At 37.7% G+C, this 20,786-nt stretch overlaps 1 protein-coding gene across 1 annotated transcript; it reads right to left on the bottom strand.

The window, feature by feature from the left end:
* Positions 1-10,343: 10,343 nt before the first annotated feature.
* On the bottom strand, positions 10,344-19,377 carry cdc42l (cell division cycle 42, like). Its single transcript, XM_026928144.3, has 7 exons — positions 19,354-19,377; positions 18,723-18,829; positions 17,200-17,304; positions 13,434-13,506; positions 12,310-12,419; positions 11,867-12,064; positions 10,344-11,304 (listed from the first exon to the last, which is right to left on the bottom strand). The coding sequence occupies exons 3-7, from the start codon at positions 17,302-17,304 to the stop codon at positions 11,215-11,217; spliced, it is 576 nt and encodes a 191-aa protein (XP_026783945.1). The 5' UTR covers positions 18,723-18,829; positions 19,354-19,377; the 3' UTR covers positions 10,344-11,214.
* Between the last annotated feature and the right edge of the window lie 1,409 nt (positions 19,378-20,786).

The raw sequence follows: 20,786 nt of genomic DNA, 5'->3' as shown, positions 1-20,786 counted from the left end.
TTGATGGACTGCTTTAGGTGTGTTAGTTTTCCAGGAAAAAGGTTGGGTAGCTTTGGTCTACCTATTAACTTGTAGACTTTAAAGGAACAGTGCAAAAAGGCAAAAACAAGTCCACCAAATTTCAACCTATGTCCAACAATGTCTGTAAACAATTTCATTATGAGGCATTAAACTAGTGTATCAAATCATGATCATAATATTTATACTGTATAAACTGTAACTTTCCTGAATTTTGGTGATTAAATAAATATAAATATAATTTGCAAAAACTCCAATATCCTGGCAAAGTTATTCACTATTATTAATTGTCTGTTTTAAATTGAGCAACAGATCGTCCCAACCCTGGTCCTGGAATCCCCCTGTCCTGCACGTTTTAGTGTTTTCCCTGCTCTAACAACGGATTCAAATAATTAACAGCCCTTTCTGAATGTGTGGAAGTGGGTGGTGGGAGCATGGAAACACTAAAACACTAACACAAATGTGCATGAGAGCTATTCCAGGACCAGGGCTGGAAACCTGTGTTGAATTGACATATAAAGCATTGTAGCGCCCCCACAGGCCAGTTCAATCTAATTTATAAGGTCCTCTCAGAATATCCAGCTGTACAATTCTTTCAAATCACAGTCACAGTCATTATGTCTAAATTGAGATGTAGCTATTTTATCCCAGCAAGACCGATTGAGTATCATGTTTCTTGTGATGTTAAATTGTTATAAAATAACACAGAAAAATTCAGACTGTCAAGAATGTTTCAAGAAATGATTTTCACTCAAACATACATTTTACCCCCTTGTTTTGTTACTATAAAATAAATTAAATAGATTTTTCCCTCATCAATCCAAAAAAAGGTCTCCTTAATTTAAAAAAAAAAAGCATAAACAGGGTTTGTAAATTTAGTTAAAACAACTTTTACACAAGATTTAAGTGTTTAGACTCTACGTTGCTGAAGCAGTTACAAGTTATTATTTATTTAAAAAAAAATCTCAAAATAACAGATTCACATAAGTATTCAGGGCCTTGGAATTACAATTTCTACAGCTTGAATAAGCTGTAGAAATTTGCTTGTGGTTTGCTGTAGAAATTTGCTTGCTTGTGGTAAATCCAGTAGATTGCATATTTGGACACTTCTGTCTATATACTCCACTGACAGTGGATGTCAGAGCAAAAATTTCTACTGCTGTGAAAAACCGAGGCTTCCATCGGATGTTCGGAATGTCCTAATCAAACTGGCAAATGAAGAAGAAGGACTTCTTCTTCTTGACCAAAATTCTAAGATCACTTTGACAGAACTTCAGAGGTCCTCTGTGGTGCTGGGAGATAATGTCAGAAGGACAATCATCTCTGCAACTATCCACCAATTCTGCAGTGCTTTCTGACACAGCAGCCGGCTGGAAGCCACTCCTCATTAAAAGACTCACTTGGAATTTGCTAAAAGGCAACTAAGATTCTATACTCTACTGAAACCAAGATTGAACTCAACAATTACTTGGTTGTCCAGATACTCAGAGCTTGTGGCATAATCACAGAATAACATTTAAGTCTGTAATCATTGCCAAGGTGCTTCAATAAATTACTGGGTCTACATACTTTTTTAAATGTTGTTAAAAGCATTTTTAAAATACATTTATGAAACTCTTTTTATGGTTTGCAGATTGACGAGAAAATAATGATACTAGTATATAGAAATAATACTTTCTGAATGCATTGTATGTCTTCAAGCCATATACATGCTTTTGTTAAAGACCCCAGCAAGGGCCAATTCTTGAGAACTGGAGCAAGAAACAAGAACCTGAGGCTTCAGTGGGCACAGGTTCACCAACATTGGACAGTTTGTGGTCTTTTTCAAAAGCTTTGATGGGCTTGTGTCCACCGTAGCTTCAGATTCCTGTTCTTGGTATGAAACCCAATATGGTCTTCTGCTGATGTAGGCCATGTGACTCAAGATTCGGCAGGCTGTGCATTCCAAGATGCTTTTCTGCTCACCACAGTTGTAAAGAGCGGTTATTTGAGTCACTGTAGACTCCTTGGATCTCTCTCATCAACAAGATATTTCTGGCTGCAGAACTGATATTCACTAGATTTTTTTTGTACAATTCTTTGTAAAATCTAGAGTCTGTTGTGCATGAAAATCACAGGAGATAAACAGTTTGGAAAATACTCAAACCAGCCCATATGGCACCAACAACCATTCCATGGTCAAAGTCACTGAACAAATTTTTCCCCATTCTGATGTCTGATGTGAACATTAACTGAAGTATAATTCTATAAAGTTCTATAAAATTATATAATACTATAAAGCCTAATTTCTCTGCCTAGTTTATATAATCAGCAGAAATATTAGCTATTCTTAGAAAGAATTCGGATATCACCAAGCTTAAGATTTTGAGAAGGAAAAAATTATTAGTCAGTTCAACAAGTCAACATGATTTCCAGGGCTTCAGGTTTTTATATCATAATATACGTGACTTGACGTGACTGTTCCTCTACAGAAGTACAGGGCATTTACATGGTTAAATATTTGGGGGTGTACATAACTAACAATAGTAAATTAAATAAAAAGATGAACATTTGGAATAATCTATGCTAGGTGTATGTGGTTGCAGAAGAAAATATTTGGGAGAATTTATCTAACAAAGAAAGAAAGATTGTCAAGTTGCATTTATCCTTCTTACACTATACCAAGCATAGATATCTGTTTTATAAATGTAATCTTTTCAAAGACTCCTATAGAGCAACATTAATTTTTCATTCATTAATGTTATATTAATAATTTTATTTAAAATGTTTGATTTCCTCAATCGTTTGTGATTTTGTAAAGTTGCAATTGTACCTGTTTCGTGAAACCTCTTGATGGTACTAATATGCCACATTGTTTGTAAATTCTAAATTTTCTTCATCAATTAAAAAAACAATTAAAAAAAACAAATAAATGATTGTGCATTTAGCAGAATAAGTGGAGAAGAGCTATGCTGCTCAATATTTGTTTGTCTACTACTGAGCAGAAGCTTTAGTCGAGAGTTACCACCCAATAACTACAGCATGCTAAATGCGACAAAAGTAGTTAATGATAATACAAGTGATAATGGAAATGCATCAAGTAACAATTATTAAACTTATGAATAACCATTACTCGCACACATGTCCTAATTGGCAGTCTGTTTTCCCTTTCCATAATCACCCTTTCTTTAATCACTCAGTGTATAAAAACCCTTTATACAACACTTAGTTCCGGTCCACTAATTTGATTGGTTGAGTGGCGGTCCACGAATGCCTTATTATTCTTATATTTCTATAACTCTTTCACTGTGTGTATCATTCCGCTCATCTGTGTTCACCACGTAAAATTCTGCTTCCTAGTTCGAAATGGTTACTAGAGTAGTGTTTGTGACATCATCAGTGGACATGGCAAACAATATTTTTCAGAATTATAACTTTGGTTTAAAATATGAAAGCTCATCAGTTGAAGATGCAAAGGAAGAAGGGATGCCAATTTTGCTAAATAAACAGAACAATTGGCCATATTGTGTCCAAAATGTAACTTACTCAATATTAATTTCTTGCTTATAGAATTGCTGTATAAGAGCAATATTCCACTCGCAATCATGCGGTCATACTGAATATCGGCTTGTGCCTTCAGCCAAATCACAGCCGTGCCAATATTAAATATAACCATACTCCTGTGAATGAGATATTGCATAATTATATAATTACTCACTTTATAATCACTCACTCTGTAAATCACCCTATTTATAATCACCCATTATAATAGCTCACTGTATAATCACCCTTTCTGTAATCACCCAAAAAATCGTCACCCAGTTGCTGATATGTTAGTAAAGTAGAACATAAGTGAATTGAAAGATTAAAAAAAGACCTAAACATTTGAAATACAGTCCCAATTAAGTCCATTTCTCAATTAAGTCCATGTTATATATTGACATTTAGTGATTGAATTAATCTTGGGAGAAAATCGAGGCAATTTCAATGTGTCATTAGCATATGATATTGACTTAGGCTGTTCTCAAACTAGTAATTTTTCGTGGATTGCCACCAGCAGTGCTGTCACAGACACTTTTTTTGGTCAGAGCAGAGTGCTTCCAAAAGTTAAAATTTGTGGGCTTTCACACTGGCCTTTTCTCTCAAGAACCAGAGCATGTTTTACATGCAATCCTATGGTAGGTGCCACAATCAGGGCAAAATTTGGCCGCTTTTAAAAAGTAGTTTATTTGTCACAGTTGAGCTTCTAAAGTTTAAAAAAGTTCAACTTTGGAACTTTGGAAAAGTTCAAACCCTTTCAGAAAAGTGCAGAGTAATGACACACAGTTGCCTCCCAAACAATCAGTTGGGGCAAATGTGAAAAACAAGCATGAAGGACAAAGTGCCAGTATGTTTGTGCAAATATGAGGAGATTTGCAACATGTTGAATTTAACTTCTTTCATTGCCAATATTCTAACATTGCAAAATATCTAAAAACAACTTGGCTATTTGTGTGTATGACCAAAAGTTTATGGACACCTGACCATCACGCCCGGGACCTTCCCTAAACTGTTGTCACAAAGATGGAAGTACAAAGTTATTGTTCTTTTAGCTGTCTACCACAGTATATTTGAGTTGAAATTAAATAATGAATATAAGCAAAAAGTGTATATTTAATTTGAGGGAATTTACACCCAAACTGGGTGAAATATTAAAAAGAGGAGGACCACATATAAAAGGTGCTGTCATTCGAACACAGTTCACTCAGTTTGGATGTAAATACCCTTGAATTAACCCTGAGAGTCTGCACTTTGAGCTCATTATTATATATTCAATATTTAATTTCAACTACAGTATACTATGGTAGACAGCTAAAATAATATAGAATAAGAATATTTTCCATCTAGCCACGGGACTGATTTTTTTCACCGTTTCCACCTGAGAGCACACAAGGCCAGTGTACTGGGGCTCTTGTATTTAATAAAGTTTCTTGTACTGTTGAGTCACAGTCCTTGGTCTGTGCTTTGCTCTGAAGAGACCTACAAGAGCAGGTATCCTGGCTAAGGGTGCCAAAGCAAGGGAGACAAGAAGTTGCCAAGGCAGCAGAGGAAACCAGGGCTTATGGCCACTTCTGGGCCATAAACTGGACTCTGTGGACCGATTGCTGAATTCTGTGCAACACTGGCAGGTTCAATGGCAGAGGTGGACATATAGTAGACATTGAAGCCAGTCATTGGTCAGTGCATCCTAACCTAACAGAGTGTCCTGCTCCATTAGGAAGAACCTTAGTCAACAATGAGTCATTGTGTCGCTGGCAAATAGGTCTACTTGTGTCTTGCCAAACTTCTTCCAACTCTGGGACACCATATCATTCTCTTGAGCATATGTGCTGCCTTGATAGTGCATTTTCTGCACCATTGTCCCTAAGTGTGTTGCTCTCAGTGAGGCTAATTTTGTGTGGGCCCACTTGAATAGCTTCCATGGATTGAAGAGCACCATCTGGTTTTGTGCCATCTGGTGGTGTCTTAGAACTTGTAAGAATTTGAGGGCTAGATACATGCCCTCACTTACAGTTCCTGATGCCCAATGTATTCAGTTGTCATACTGATGTGCCTCCCATGCCTTGGTGACACCACACTGCTCCCCAGCCAGTTAGGGGAAGTGTCTGTGGTATTTGGGGTTTTGGAGTTTGGGGTTCAGGACCCAGAACTACAGATAGCAGACTGCACGAATTTGGTTTGCAGGTAAAACAATGTCCGTCACTCAATGGGACAACAGAGTGGCTAGCATTCTTGCTGAATCTAGCTTTGAAGCTGATAAATTTTGTGGTGTGTTTCGGTACTAGGGTGCTTTTCTATCAGTTTACCATGATACCAAGCCCCATAATATGTCCGAGGAGGGTGGATATGTCTCAGGTGACCTGCCCCTTGGTGGGGAAACCCATGAGCCAATTGTCTCGATATGACAATATGCTTATTCTTCTTGTCATCAGAGGTGACAGGATCACCTGCATGCATCTTGTGAATATCCTTGGTGCTACAGTGAGGCCAAGGGGTAGAACTTTAAACTGGAAAGTCTGTTCTTGGAAGGCAAACCTCAAAATGTATCTTTGTTCTGGAGCAATGGAGACATGAAAATATACATCACACAGATCCACTGTTATGAACCAATCCTGTGGCTGCACAGCAGAAAGAAGATTTGAGAGTTTCAACATATGGAAAGGTAGAACATATTGAACATATGGATGTTTAAAAACTATTCTCTAGAATTTGAAGAAAACCTTTTCTGAATTAGGAAATAGGCTGAGTAGAAACCCATGTTCTGGACAGCATGCTCTACCCTCTTGATCACGTCTTTGTCCAAGATGTTGGGGGCTGCCGGCAGGACTGAAGTTTGTATCTCTGTGACTGGACAAACAGGCTCCACTGGTCAGAGGGCCCTGTTCTGACCCTTTTACTGCCAAAGCCTGACAAAGTTCTGACAAAGCCTGAGCAGATGATAGGCTATGGTGTTTGGGTCATACTCGACTCAAATATGAGTCTAAATCTGCCAAAAAGCATGCTGTGTCAACATCGACATCATTGACATCAAGCATTCTGAGCTTGAAACGTCAATTCTGACAATTGCTTCTCTGAGATGATCAATGCCGAGGCATCGTGTTCAAGGTACTGATGCTCAACCTTGGCTTCTAGAGATTTCAAGCATTGATTACGCAAGCATGAGACCTGCACTATAGCTCAATACGGACTTGTAGCAGATGATCTATATATAATGAGAGAATACACAACCTTACAATTATAATTATGAATTATCAAATCAGTGTCTGTCAGAGTCTTAATTTCAATAATGCTCAACATCATGTTGAGATTTGAGGCCACCACATGATACTCAATCCTAGGAGGGCTGGAGCTTAATTTACCCAAATAGCTGTAACAACTGCAACCACTGCAATTTACGATAATCTACATAATATACAAAACCTAGTCCTAGGATTTTTTGGGGAAACTTTAACACTAGACACTGAATCCTGTAATCAAAACTACGCTGAGATTTGTATGAAACATACTATACCACCTCCAAATTATTTATTGTGGGGTAGAGTTTAATTTACTGAAACAATTGTAACTCATGATCGGCTGCATTGATTCACACGAAACTTGAAAAGCATTTTCAGGATCCAATTCTGAGGACATTTACAAAGCTTCGGGTGTGGTATAGGAAGCAGGGTTCAGTTCAAATAGGGGTTTCTCAGGAATTGCAAGCTTAAAGTTTGTGTATTGCATCAGTGTGCAAGTCCAATCAAGCTTAAAGTCCAATCAAGCTTAAAGTTTGTGTATTGCATCAGTGTGCAAATCTGTAATGTTTCTTCAAAAACACAGCTGCCATCAGATTTCAGCTTTCAGCGGGTTACCACAGGGTTACCACTCAGCTACAATCATGAAACAATACTGTATATTCATCTAGGGTCTCTTGTTCTATTTAATGTTCTATGTAACTTTTTGCATTATTGCTTGGTGCTCCTTCTGATTATTAATGTTGCTGTTATTGAGAAGAAGAAAAGATAAAATATAACTAACACAAAGTGAGGTCATATTTTAAAAAATTTATTATACGGTCACCATTTTGATCATTTTATGTATATTGATTTTATTTTATGATTGTGAATTTGACCTAATATTTTTCCAGATGCCAGTGGAGGATATTCATATCCTTGGGTGTGATGATACACAGACATGGACAAATTTGTTGGTACCCTTCCACGAAAAAAGAAGAACCCACAATTTTCTCTGAAATAACTTGAAACTGACAAAAGTAATTGGCATCCATCAGTTTATTCCATATTTAATAAAAATCTGACTTTGCTTTTGATTTTTGATTCAACAGAATATTTTAAATGATAAAACAAATGAAAATGGCACAGACAAAAATGATGGGACCCTTAATCTCATATTTTGTTGCACAATCTTTAGAGTATCTGTAGCTCTCAGTGAGACTTCTGCACCTGTCCACAGGTAGTTTGTCCCACTCTTCCTGAGCAAACTGCTCCAGTTGTCTCAGGTTTGAAGCGAGCCTTCTCCAGACTTCATGTTTCAGCTCTTTCCATAGATGTTCGACAGGATTCAGATCAGGGCTCATAGAAGGCCACTTCAGAATAGTCCATTGTTTCGTTCTTAGCCATTCTTGGATGCTTTTACTGTGGGTTTTGGGTCTTTATCATGTTGGAGGCCTCATGACCTGAGACTGAGACAGAGCTTTCTGACACTGGGCAGTACGTGTCGCTCCAGAATGCCTCGATAGTCTTGAGATTTCATTGTGCCCCGCACAGATTCAAGGCCCCCTGTGCCAGATGCAGCAAAGTAGACTCACAACATAACCAAGCCTCCTCCATGTTTCATAGTAGGTATGGTGTTCTTTTCTTTGAAAGCTTTATTTTTTGTCTGTGAACCTAGAGCTGTTGTGACTTGCCAAAAAGCTCCAGTTTTGTCTCATCTGTGCAAAGGACATTCTCCCAGCAGTATTGTGGCTTGTCACAATAAAATTCCAGTCTGGCTTTTTTATGTTTTTCTTTCAAAAGTAGAGTCCTCCTGGGCCAACTGTCGCTCGAAAAGTGACGGATGGTGCGATCAGACACTGATGTACCATGACCTTGGAGTTCAGCTTGTATCTCTTTGGAAGTTTTCCTTGGCTCTTTGTCTACCTTTTGCACTATCCTTCTGTTCAATCTGGGGATGATTTTCCTCCTGCGACCACATCCAGGGAGGTTGGCTACAGTCCCATGGACCTTAAACTTCTTAATAATATTTGTAACTGTAGCCACAGAAACATCAAGCTGCTTGGAGATGGTCTATGCCTTAAACATGCTTGTCTACAATTTTCTTTCTAATCTCCTCAGACAACAGTCTATTTGCTTTCTCTGGTCCATGTTCAATGTGGTATACACGATGATACCAAACAGCAGCGACAACTTTTCTCCATTTAAATAGGCTGAATAACAGATTACAAGATTGAAGGCATGTGTGATACTAATTAAAGAAAACAGTTCGCTTGAAATATGGCTATAATCTGAATATTTATAATCTTTTCTAGGGGTACCAACAAATCTGTCCAGGCCATTTTAGAATATCTTTGTAGAATAAGCATTAATTTCTCTCTTTTCACACTTTCTTTGCTTTACTCTATGACATACCAAAGGCATGCAGGTATACATGAGACAATTCCTTTTAATTTCATCACTTTTCAGGAGGAATGATGCATTGTTTCAATGTGCTGTAAAGGTACCAACAATTTTGTCCACATCTGTAGCTGTGCTACAACTGCTGAGTAGCGGGGCTCAAAATCCTGATGTATATATATATATAGACAACCAGTTAATTCGCAGCTCAGTCCAGACTGTTTCAATACAAGCAACAAATCACTTATTGTCTCTTAGTTTCAGAGTGAATCGGACGAAAAGCAATTTCACTTAAGATGTTATGTTCCTGAAAATGGAGTTCACTTACATGTCCATGAACACAAGACTGTCAAATTCGGTCTCTCTCAAGCTGCCATGCACGAGTCAGAGAGTGCAGTATCTCAAATGCCTAAGAATATAGGGCCTAATCACATCAGCTGACAATGAGAGGAGAGGCCTTATGAGGTGGATTTTATTTCTACACCTCAGCCCTGATCAACCTTGGCAACAGTTGAGAATAAATAAATAAACCTCTGATCAGTTGTACCACAGCAAGAGGGATAGCTATGATTAACCTGAGATGCATTTTCTGATTATTGTATTTTTTTAATAGACCTATGATTAACTTGAGAAGTTTTCTTTCCCTATCCATCAAGTGTACAATAGACCAGAATTCCCTTTTCCAGATTTTCTGTTAATAAGAATGAATTTATCACTCCACAAAGAGATATTGTGTTTGTATCCCAACTTCAAATAAAGTAATGCCCGATTGTGTAAAGAAGATAATACAAATAAGACGGGTCACAATCATATTTAAGAGGATCAAAATACCACATCTTTAATGTCGATCACTTAGTAATAATGAAAGAATGCCTACTGATTTTTTTGATACAAAATGAATATTTGTATATTGGTGGTAAAAATCCACACCCTGTGCACGCGGAGCTTGCATGTTCTCGCCGTGCTTCGGGGGTTCTTCCCCAGTCCAAAGACGTGTTGTAGGCTGACTGGCATTACCAAATCGTCCATAGTGTGTGAATGGGTGTGTGAGTGTGTGCACAATTGTGCCCTGCTCCGAGTCCTCTGGGATATGCTCCAGGCTCCCCATTACCCTATGATAAGCGGTACAGACAAGTGATGGATGGATGGATTTCTACTATGAGTGTAGGTCAAATAAGCGGACATCAAAATCAATTCCCTGAGAAATAAAGACCATTTCTGTATTAGATTTGAAGAAAATGTGTAAATGCATAAAATATGACAAAGGTCTCCTTACAATTCATGTTTTTTTTTTTATATTACAGTTACACATAAAATCTACTCCCACATCAGTTCCACATCCTGCATTTTTATTACTTGTAAATTATTATTGCTTTAATTACCATGGCTACCAATGTAGAGACCAGCTAATGTAATAGATTATAATGCATTTTTCTTTAAAAGTCAAAAAGACCAACCAAGGTGATAAAGTGGCACCTAAAAAAACAGCACAAAAGAAATCAAACAATATTAAAAAAAATTGCACTAAAATCTCCAAGTCCTAACTGTTAAACACCCACTCACCAAAATAAAAACAAAAATAATCATACAATACTTGTGTCATTATTAATACGCCACAATCATTAAAAAAAATTCAGTTTAAGTCCTGCAGAGGGCAGAGGTGGTAAGAAACACTTGGAGTTCCAATTGCCTCAATGAAAAGGAATGAAAGAAGGAAAACAACTGATTGCTTTAGCATGGTCTTTTTTTTTTTTTTTTTTTTTTAAAGACTGCTGAGGCTAAACAAAGTCAAAGTGAGGGATGTGAAAAACACATTTAAGTGGTTGTTTGTTTAAGTAATGGCAGACTTGTAGAAAGAAAAAAAAAACGCCAGTCATCCATTTCCATGTTTTGAACGCATTAATTTTTTTGTGTATAGGTAGGTCTTGTATAGAAAGACTGGCTATTAGTCAGGAAGAGAGATGTCAGCATATTACCACACAAACCACTCTTAATTTTGTAAAACTAAAGGCACTGTCTGAATGCCTCACATTTTTCTCCCCATCAACTTGTTCCCAAATTTCTTTTATAAGAGAATGCAGCGTTTCTTGGGTTTGGTCTCAGGAGGCTCCAGGGCAGCCAAGATGGCTTCATCAAAGACATTCTTTAATCCTCTCTGTAGGGAGCAACAGAAGGGATAGAACATGTATGTTATTATATACTGATAAAGATGAATCACTCTTCCTATAAGAAGACACTTATCTATTTATCCAAATGATCCAGTTTGCTGTTGTCAGTTCACACCTTTTAGCTGCTACCTCACATGACAAATGCACAAATTTAGCAGAATGTAGAGGACTGATTGCCAAGTCAATCAGGTTCAAATGTTCACAGGATGAGTATTCTCGAGTATTCTGCCCAGCTTGCTTGACTGTACTGGTTTCAGTCAGTTTATTTTATTCCTGTGTAGGGACGTACATGAAGGTTTTTCCCTGGATAAAGCTCACGTCAGACCCTTAAAGGGTTAGCTGGCCAGTAAATGTATCTTATTGTCAGGGTAGAGTACATTATTAATATGCACATATATTAGGTACACATACATATCTAGGCATCACTCATTTACAATAAAACTATATGCACAAATCAGTTATGCTGTTTGCTGACTATACTGTAAGGAAGAAAGATCACAAATACAACAAGACAAAGCTGTAGAAAGTGGTTTTACTGAATATTTGTACCTGTGTGAGGGCAGAGCACTCCACATATTTCACTGCTCTGAGGTCTCTGGCCAGTTTGTCTCCGCTCTCGGGCGACAGTGGGCGCTGTTTGTTCTTAGCGAGTTTCTCCACTGTGTTACTGTCATCTCTCAAGTCCACCTGAGTACCAACCAGCAGGAATGGAGTTCGAGGACAGTGGTGGGAGATCTCTGGTACCCACTGAAGGAGAGAGAGAAATATATATGAAAAATGGCAGTTGAAAAATGTAGAGAAGTAAAACCTTTACAATTACTGATAACCACACCCAACCATTTGCAAATTATGTCTCTCAAACATGCATAAGAAACAAGGCATAATTAAGGTGATCTAAAACATTAATTCTAAATATCTAGAATCTCTCTGTGGGCTTTTAAAACAGATAAAAAAATATACATAAACCTCTCATTTGCACATCACACACTAACCTTTTCTCTGACGTTCTCAAAAGAGGAAGGTGAGACAACGGAGAAGCACACAAGAAAAACATCTGTCTGAGGGTAACTCAGGGGCCGTAGCCTGTCATAGTCCTCTTGACCTAAACAGCAAAAATGTTAATGACAAAGCAGTAATTAAGACATTTTGAAGGTTGTTGGGATTGTAGCCAACTACCTTAAAATCTGTAGTTTGTACATCAGAAGTAAATAAAGTAGAGGCTCAGATTTCAAAACTAACATGGTAGAGACTCCCATGATGGTGAACAACCTGAAGAGAACCAGTCATGTATAACCTGGGGCCATATTACAGAAACATCATAAATTTAAAATCCTATCCTATCTGTTTAGTAACCACAACAACTACAGTTATGCTCTAATTTACGACAGCAACTATTATAGAACAACGAGCTATACTTTCTACTGTAGGTAGAAAAATAGGATTATAGAAGCCTAACCTGAAATGTCCTCTAACTTTAGGACAACCCTAACGGTGTTGTTTTTTTTCCCCCTAACCATTTTTACTGTGAGACCAATATGATTTTTTCCTTGATTGATATAAAATTGTGTAGCACACAACAACTTTTGATTGTTTATTAAGGAACTGTCTGTAATTTGACTGAGATAAAGTAACTGCTGACTCATACACCTAATTACAGAATCATATGTACTTACCATCCACTTTATTAGGAAGTACAAGAATGGGGAAAAATGTGATCTCAGTGACTTTCAGATACATTCCCCCATTCTGATGCTGGATGTTAACTTTATCTGAAGCTCTTGACCTGTATCTGCATGATTTAATACACTGTGCTGCTTCCACATGATTGGCTGACTGGATAATTCATAAATGAGCAGGTGTACAGGTATTCCTATTAAAGTGTTGTACCTAAATTAGGTCATTTAATTTAATTTAATTTAATTTAAAACTTTACAGCCTTGGTCTAATTCTTCTTGACAGAAAGTTTGAATTGATTTGGTGAACCATATGTAGTATTTACAGCTCACTGGGCTAACTCCGTGGACAAACAAAATTTTGTCCCTTTGCAGTGTAATTAGTAGTCAAGTTCTGGGATTAATTAGGGGCAGTTATTTATCTTTAACCTGATTCATTGTACCTGCTGTGTCAAAAAGTCCAAGTGTGTATGGCTCTCCTCCAATCATTACAGTGACTGCATAGTTATCAAATACCTATAATAAGAGAAAAAGAGAATACACATGCATTCAGCACAATCACTCTGATGCACCAAAGATGTTGCAGCATGTTAACATACCTAAACAGAATGATAACATCATTTTGATTTAAATGTCCAGATATTTTATGCTAATGCCAAGTGTAATTGAGATACAAGTTTTATAGAATCTTGAAAAAGCCTGTTTACTTTTCTTGTTTGTCTTACTTCACAAAATTTCTAAATGCATGTTCTACAATTTCTGATAAAATGTTTTATTTTTTAAAAAATATTCTACCCAGTTTTCTCACCTAAGTTAATCATCTAATTCCCAATTCCTGACACACTGAAGCCACATGTCACCTTTTCAATATGTGATGGCTGTGAAACGCTAGCATCACAGTAAATGAGAGGGTATTATCATTGTGGCATTATCAGGCTTCAAATTCTCAACAAAACTTATTTTCCCTTATAATACTTCTCGTGCTCCCTCGCAAATCTTTCAGGTTCCCCTGCAATCCTTGCTTTAGTCCCTCCACACATTACATTGTCATGGTGCACACCCAGCAGTATAACATGATATATATACCATGATTTGATATGGTATACCATTTTGATATACCATGGTATAGCACTTACTTTGAAGCTGGATTAAAATATGGAGAAGGTTATGTAATTAGTAAACAAACACTCAAGCACATTCTGAAACACAGGGGACTTTTTAAGAACTTTTAAAATCTTGAGGATGCAGTCAAGTTTATTGATGATCAGTCACAGCACTGCGGAGAGCTTCACGGGTACAGACAGATGTTTTAAGTGTACATAATATGGTCTACATATGAGAAAGAAAGATGTACGCTTGATTATCAGTGAGATCCAAGGGGATTTTTACAGAGGAAACAAAGACATCAAACAATTGCAAGGGAAGTCATAAACTATTGTGATGAAACACAAAAGAGAAAGCTCATTGTGGCCCTATTAGGGCTCAATACTTTGACCCTTTAACTTTAAGCAACCATAAATATATTTCACCAAAACAATGTGAATTATTTAATTTAGGCTACTTTTCAACCTTACCTTGGCTGTCTGCTTGCAAAGAAAATTTTTTATTATGGAGCCAGTTTAACAAAAACTACATGCATGTCACAATTTGAAGAGCATTATTTTTGTATAACTGCACCGTCTGGACATGTTATTCCACTTATCCCACAGTGATTTGCCAACGATTACATTCATTTATTAATTAACAACTTGTTGCACATTTTAACGGTTTATAGTTAGATTTAATTTTGTGGAACGTCCAAGAGACAAGTTATTTCCTGTTCTCACTTACGGTCTCCTCCAAGGTCTCCAATTCTTTTGGGTTTCTTTTGGACATTTGACGATAGATCAGAATTTCAGCTTTCATTTCCTGATATTTACATCTAGATGTGTTAAGCAACTTAGAACATGGCACCTTTGGTGGCAGATCATCCAATCTTTAGGTGAGCAAAAGTTTTGGAACAGATAGCCTTAAAGTAAACAACACTTAATATTTAGTTATATATCCCTTGTTTTCAATAACTGTATCAAGCCGGCGACTCACTGACATCACCAAACGGTCACATTCTTCTTTTGTGATGCTTTTCCAGGGTTGTAGCACAGCTTCTTTCAGTTGTTGTTTCTTTTGGTGGGTTTTTCCCTTTTGAATTCATTCTACTGCATCCCTGTCCTGTGGAGGTTGTTGTTGATGTCACTGACTGTTGTTTTTGGGGTTTTTATTCAGAGACCCGTCTGGTTATAAGTGCACCTGTTTCTTCCGTTTTCAGGACATTCCAAACTGTTGCACTGGCTATGCCCAGTGCTTGTGCAATGGATCTTTTCTCAGCTTCAGAATGGCTTGCTTTTCTCCCATACACAACTCTCTGGTCTTCATGTTGGTTTATCCTTTTAAACAACAAAGGCTTCACATGCAAAACCCAGGGCTCAAACCAAGAATATACATTCAGATTATTAATTGTTTAAACAATCAATCCAGCAGGGCACACCTGGGCAACAAGAAACACCTGTCAGTCGCTTGTTCCAATATTTTTTGATCATTGAAAATGGGTGGGTTCAATTAAAAGGTGCCATGTTCTAAGTTGTTTAACACATCTAGATGTAAATATCAGGAAATGAAAGCTGAAATTCTGATCTATCATCTCATATTCATCTTTTAATCTCAAACCCAAAAGTCTTCAAAAACAATATAATTGGCCTGCCATTCCAATACTTTCGGAGGGAACTGTACATTACAGCTGCAATAAAAAGCCGTTCCCTCGCCAGGATCCCTCTCTCTCTCTCTCTCTCTCGTTCTCACAACACAGCCTCCCACTTTACCAAGAAAACAGAAAGCATAAAGTCCTCTGTCCTGAAGACATTCCTAAGCTGGGAAACTTTACAAAGCACCGCGACTGTTACAAAGCACATACACGCGAGGCTCCTTACAATGACAAGTCCTTCTATAAATGTTAAATAAATGTCTCAATGAGTCAATACATTTGACTTTGTTAAACAGCAAAAAACAGTTTTTTTAAAGTTCATTTATTATCAGTGTTAGATTATGTACTTGATTAAATATTACATTATCTACTCTTGAGTTTCATAGCTGTGAATCAGCTGCAAAGGCTCCGAGGGACAGACAGACAGTGGTCTGAGCTTCCACAAGGCTCAAAATTTCTCTGGCAATGCTGTCCTACTATGAACAGAGAGCAAACTGCTGCTTCAGGACTGGTGAGTGAGTTGAGGTTTTTTTTTTTGGCTCACATAGTGAGTGGAGTGGCCATTTATTCTGCAGCCCCTCTGAACCTAAGCATCACATCTGGCCAGCAACGAGTGTAAGGAGGTAGCCATCTATTTTATATTTCCTGGCATTTACGAGTGTTATTTTGTAGGAGGGCCCACCATAAGTGTAAATAATGTTATATATGAGTCACTAGCAATACTTGTAGTAGGTAATTGGTTCACTAAATATATATTTGTGTTTGTTATTGAGTGATACTTGGGTTGGAAAGTTTATGTAACAATGAAATGTGAATTTCAATGAATACACTATTTTACTATTTGAATGAGTAAATACTTTGTAATTCAAGTGGGTTGGTCATAATGTAGAGAAATAAACAGAGCACCATAGGTGAAGACCAAAGGTCATCAATAGTTAAACAATTTTATTTTATGTTTGGCCGTTTTTCCATTCTTCTACCAAAATGAGTGATAAAATTAACTTTCAACTGCCCATCCCACTTTTTTTTTTTAATAGACATTCTAAAAGTTTGCCTTGCTCAGTATGCATAAACTTCTACACCTTCAAGTACAGCAAGAATGCGATTACAGGAAACACAATGGAGATTCTTATCCATACAGTTTCTATGACACAAAGTGGGTGTTGTAGTCATACATATAAACAACACAATGTGCCAGGACATGACAAAAGACAGGCAAGCTCAGTCACACCAGGTACATGTGGAAACTCATCTCTCTGTCATAACAGCTGGATCCTATTGTTAATAACACCACTGGAGGCACTGCTGTTGCATTAGGAGGTCCAACTCTCAGTACTCGTTTCAACTCCATTTTTTAAGGTCTACTTCCTCTCTATAATTCCTCTGTTAGTTTTCACATCTCACTGCAGCTTTGCATGTTTTAATGTAGGTTTTCATCTGGTAAGGTAAACTGATTAATTTCCTACACTCACCGTAGGCACGTATTCTGAAGGGAACTTGTTGGTTGTGTAGGAGATCAATAAACATGTCTTTCCCACCGCACCATCTCCCACCACCACACATTTTATGGTCTGCATCTGAGGGAAACAGAAAAAAGTGCATACGGGACAGAATGCAAATATTTAAGAATGAATCTGTTTATGTTTTTACTTGTACTGTTACAAAAACTTTGGTACATATGTGGTTAAAGTGCTGTGCATGTTAAAAGCTGAAGAATGGAGAATGAGAATGAATTAAACAGATGAACAGCGTTACTGTGTTTATGTGTCCTGTGACCAGTGAGGACATTAACGCCACACATGCTGATGAAACCTGCTATACAGCTGGGCCTACTGTTGACCACACCACTGCCATGAATCATAGTGTTTATAATATAAATTCTGCTGTGTTGATGCCAAGTTAAGCTGAAACACAAACGCCTGTCTGACTTCAACCAATCTCTCTTTTTCAGTTCTATCATCATAAATATAATTCAATACATCATACATAAACACAGTCACATATAAACATGCCAAAAATAGATGGACCTTAAATCAAGTTGAAAAGAACAAAATTTAGTCGTCTCTCTCTTCCCAAAACACCATGGGACGACAGAAAATATTGAAATGTAGTGGATCCATGAATGTCACAGCTGTGTCCTGCACCGTGCTGCTATCTGATCAGACACACAGGAGTCTGCACTTCCGCATAACTAGCCAGGCTCCTTCACAGTCTATAGGAAAGACCCGGCAAACGTATGGCTTTACAGAACATAATATAAATATAACAAATAAAACTGTCCACAAATTCAGATCACAGGATTTTTGCGAAATGCGGAATTCTTTAGTCTCAGAACAATTTCTCTGAGTTAGAACAAACTGCTGATGAAGTCAGCGCGCGAGGCAGCTTCCTCCACTCCCAGCGCCTCGGCTTCCTCCCCAGCGTTACACCAGCACAGGGCAGCGTTAGAGTCAAAATAATGCACACTGCCTCTTCACTTCTTCGAAGATAAATTAAAAAAATATATATGTATATATAAATATCGTGGTTTACGGGAGTAACAGATTTAGTTTCATTAGGAGAGAGTTAGCTGTTAGACAGGAAGTAAAGCAGGCCAATACATAACTTATCATTAGCTAAGCGTCAAATCCTAGCTAACCGTCTTATTTAAGCGTATTTAACTTTTCTCAGAGTGGTCCTGTAAAGTGTGTTAGTGTTCAGGCCCAAAGCCAAAGAGTCTCGTTAACTCCTAGAGGGTCAGTTTTAGACTTTTCAGGGTTTCAGGTGTTGACAGCGCAAGGCAAGTTGTCACACTCAGCCAGAGAGCGTTAGCAAGCTAGCTAATCCGCGAGGGAAAGGAAACAAGCCGACTAAACCGACCCACTAAATGAAGCACATCGTTAGACTAAGTCAGCCTAATTACTACGCAACGATATTCTTATTACAGTTTTCCCATTACAAACTAGGTATAATGTGGGTCTAACTAAATGAAGCGATTTAAATCTCAGCAGCTCACCTTTGATTCTCGGCTTCTATCGCTGTAGCTCACATCCGGGTCCTCTGGCTGTGGCGCTGTTGCTCAGTGGGCGTGGAGAAGCCCAGCCCTTTCTACAGCTATTCAACCTGTTAAAGTGAAAAGCAGTAGTATAACAAACGCACAAATTTTTATGTGGGATTTTATTAAATACATTTATCTATTCATATCAATTCCTCATATTTCTACTGTTGATTAGTGACTGGCCTGTTGGTCTGTTTTGTCCAGTTTGCCTTGCTTTGTTAGGCTTTTGTCATTTATTTTGCTTCACCTAAATAGTTTGTCATATATTTTTGGTTTGGTTGCTCGTATCTTGGCATAACAAAATGGAAAGAAATTTGCACTCTGTTAAAAATAAAATACAATATAGCGTCAAGCAGCGATTAAGGGGCCAAGCACTTTTTGGCCCCGTGCCTTAGAGATGGGTCCAGAAGCCACTGGGGCCACTGGGGCTTGTTCCCAAGCAGATACACTAACATTTGATGGAAATGGTCAAGCCGTTGTTGAGATACTGACACACTTCCTTGTTCCATTGGCACTTTGTTAACATCAGGTTATATCGCTAAACATATCGCCAGTGAGCAGTTTTACTAATTTGTGGACTATAGCACACCTAAGAAGTGAATTTAGAAAAACCGTCTTGGAGCCCCTTGTGTCATGGTCTGTTTGGTCTGAAAACATTACACCGTTGCTGAGATATGACCTCACTTCCTGTTTGGTGACGTCATAGTCAAATTCACTTGCTCGTGGATGAAAGTTCCCACATATCAAAAACCAGAGAAACAAGTTTTGTTTGTGTTAGGCAATATCAATATACATTTATTATTATTATTATTATTATTATTATTATTATTGTTGTTGTTGTTATTATTATTATTATCCTCTTTTAAATGTGTTTTTTGGATTTTTGACTCTTAAATGTGAACATTGCTGTAAGGTACCATTGGCCCACTTTAAGTGTAGAAATATCCCATTTTACACTATGGTCGTTTTGGAGGAGGAAATATGACAAATAGCTGTAGGACTAATGAATTTAGATTCACACAGTTGAGTGCAAAAGGCTGCAAAATCATACTTCAAAATGAAACCAACAATATATTTAATGGAAGATTATCACAAGTAACAGAAATGTTTGAAGTGTATGTACAGTGCCTTGCATCCTTTGAACTTTCCCACATTTTGTAGTGAAACAACCTGCAAACGAAATTGACTTAACTGGGATTTTTACCACACAATGTGTTTAACATTTAAAGGAGCAAAATATTTTTTATTCTGACACAAAGATAAAAAAAGACCTTTGTTGTTTGCATAAACATTCACCCCTGGGCTCAATACTTGACAGAAAACCTATGGCTACAATTACAGCTCCAAGTCTGCTGGGATAAGTTTCTATCAGTACATACAATTTTGGTCTCATCGAACCAGTGAATCCTGTTTCCACACTGTTTGTTGAGTCTCCAACATGCCTTTTGGCAAACTCCAATCGACTAATGGCTTTCTTCTCACTATTGTTGTCCTGTGAGCAGCTTCTCCCATCTGAGCTGTGGATCTCTACAGCTCCTTCAGAACTACACTTGGCATCTTGGTTGTTTCCCTGAATAAAGTCCTTCTTACCTGGTCACTGATCATTGGTGGATGTGGTGCAGTACAGCCCATTAATAAAGGCCGTTAGTAACTGACGTTCTCTCTGGACGTAGCAACAATTTAAAAAGAAAGGGGAGCAGAAAGCCACAAGCCGGCGCCATCTACTCACCCTGAGAGAGCGCCCTGCGGCTTCAGCGCACGTCGTGGTTTTAGTTTTGCGCCCCTTAGTGAGATATAATGTAGTAGCACTGTGTAGGTTTTCTCTCAGGAAATCGGAGGTTGTAGTTAGACTACTCAGACTGCTGATTATGTTGTTATTTTCTCATGGTGTTGGTTAAGAAAATCTGTTAAAAATGTTCATTTGTTCTTTATTTAACAGGATGTGTTATCTGTACCATATGTAACAGCTTATTGGAATCATTTAACCAATTCACATATTACTTAATAACCATAATTTTGTTT

The sequence above is a fragment of the Pangasianodon hypophthalmus genome, chromosome 29 (genome assembly GCF_027358585.1).
Source record: "Pangasianodon hypophthalmus isolate fPanHyp1 chromosome 29, fPanHyp1.pri, whole genome shotgun sequence".
Lineage (NCBI taxonomy): Eukaryota > Metazoa > Chordata > Actinopteri > Siluriformes > Pangasiidae > Pangasianodon > Pangasianodon hypophthalmus.
Note: the sequence above shows the minus strand (reverse complement) of the source record. Positions and strands in the feature narration are given on the sequence as shown.

Bases quoted from the DNA above. Each gene is read 5' to 3' on its own strand.
- cdc42l (XM_026928144.3), bottom strand. From the start codon at position 17,304: ATGCAGACCATAAAATGTGTGGTGGTGGGAGATGGTGCGGTGGGAAAG. The intron at 12,065-12,309 runs GTTAGTGTGTGA...TCTCTCCTTCAG, and splicing joins TTGAGAACGTCAGAGAAAAG to TGGGTACCAGAGATCTCCCA. The intron at 11,305-11,866 runs GTACAAATATTC...TGCTCCCTACAG, and splicing joins AGTGCTCTGCCCTCACACAG to AGAGGATTAAAGAATGTCTT.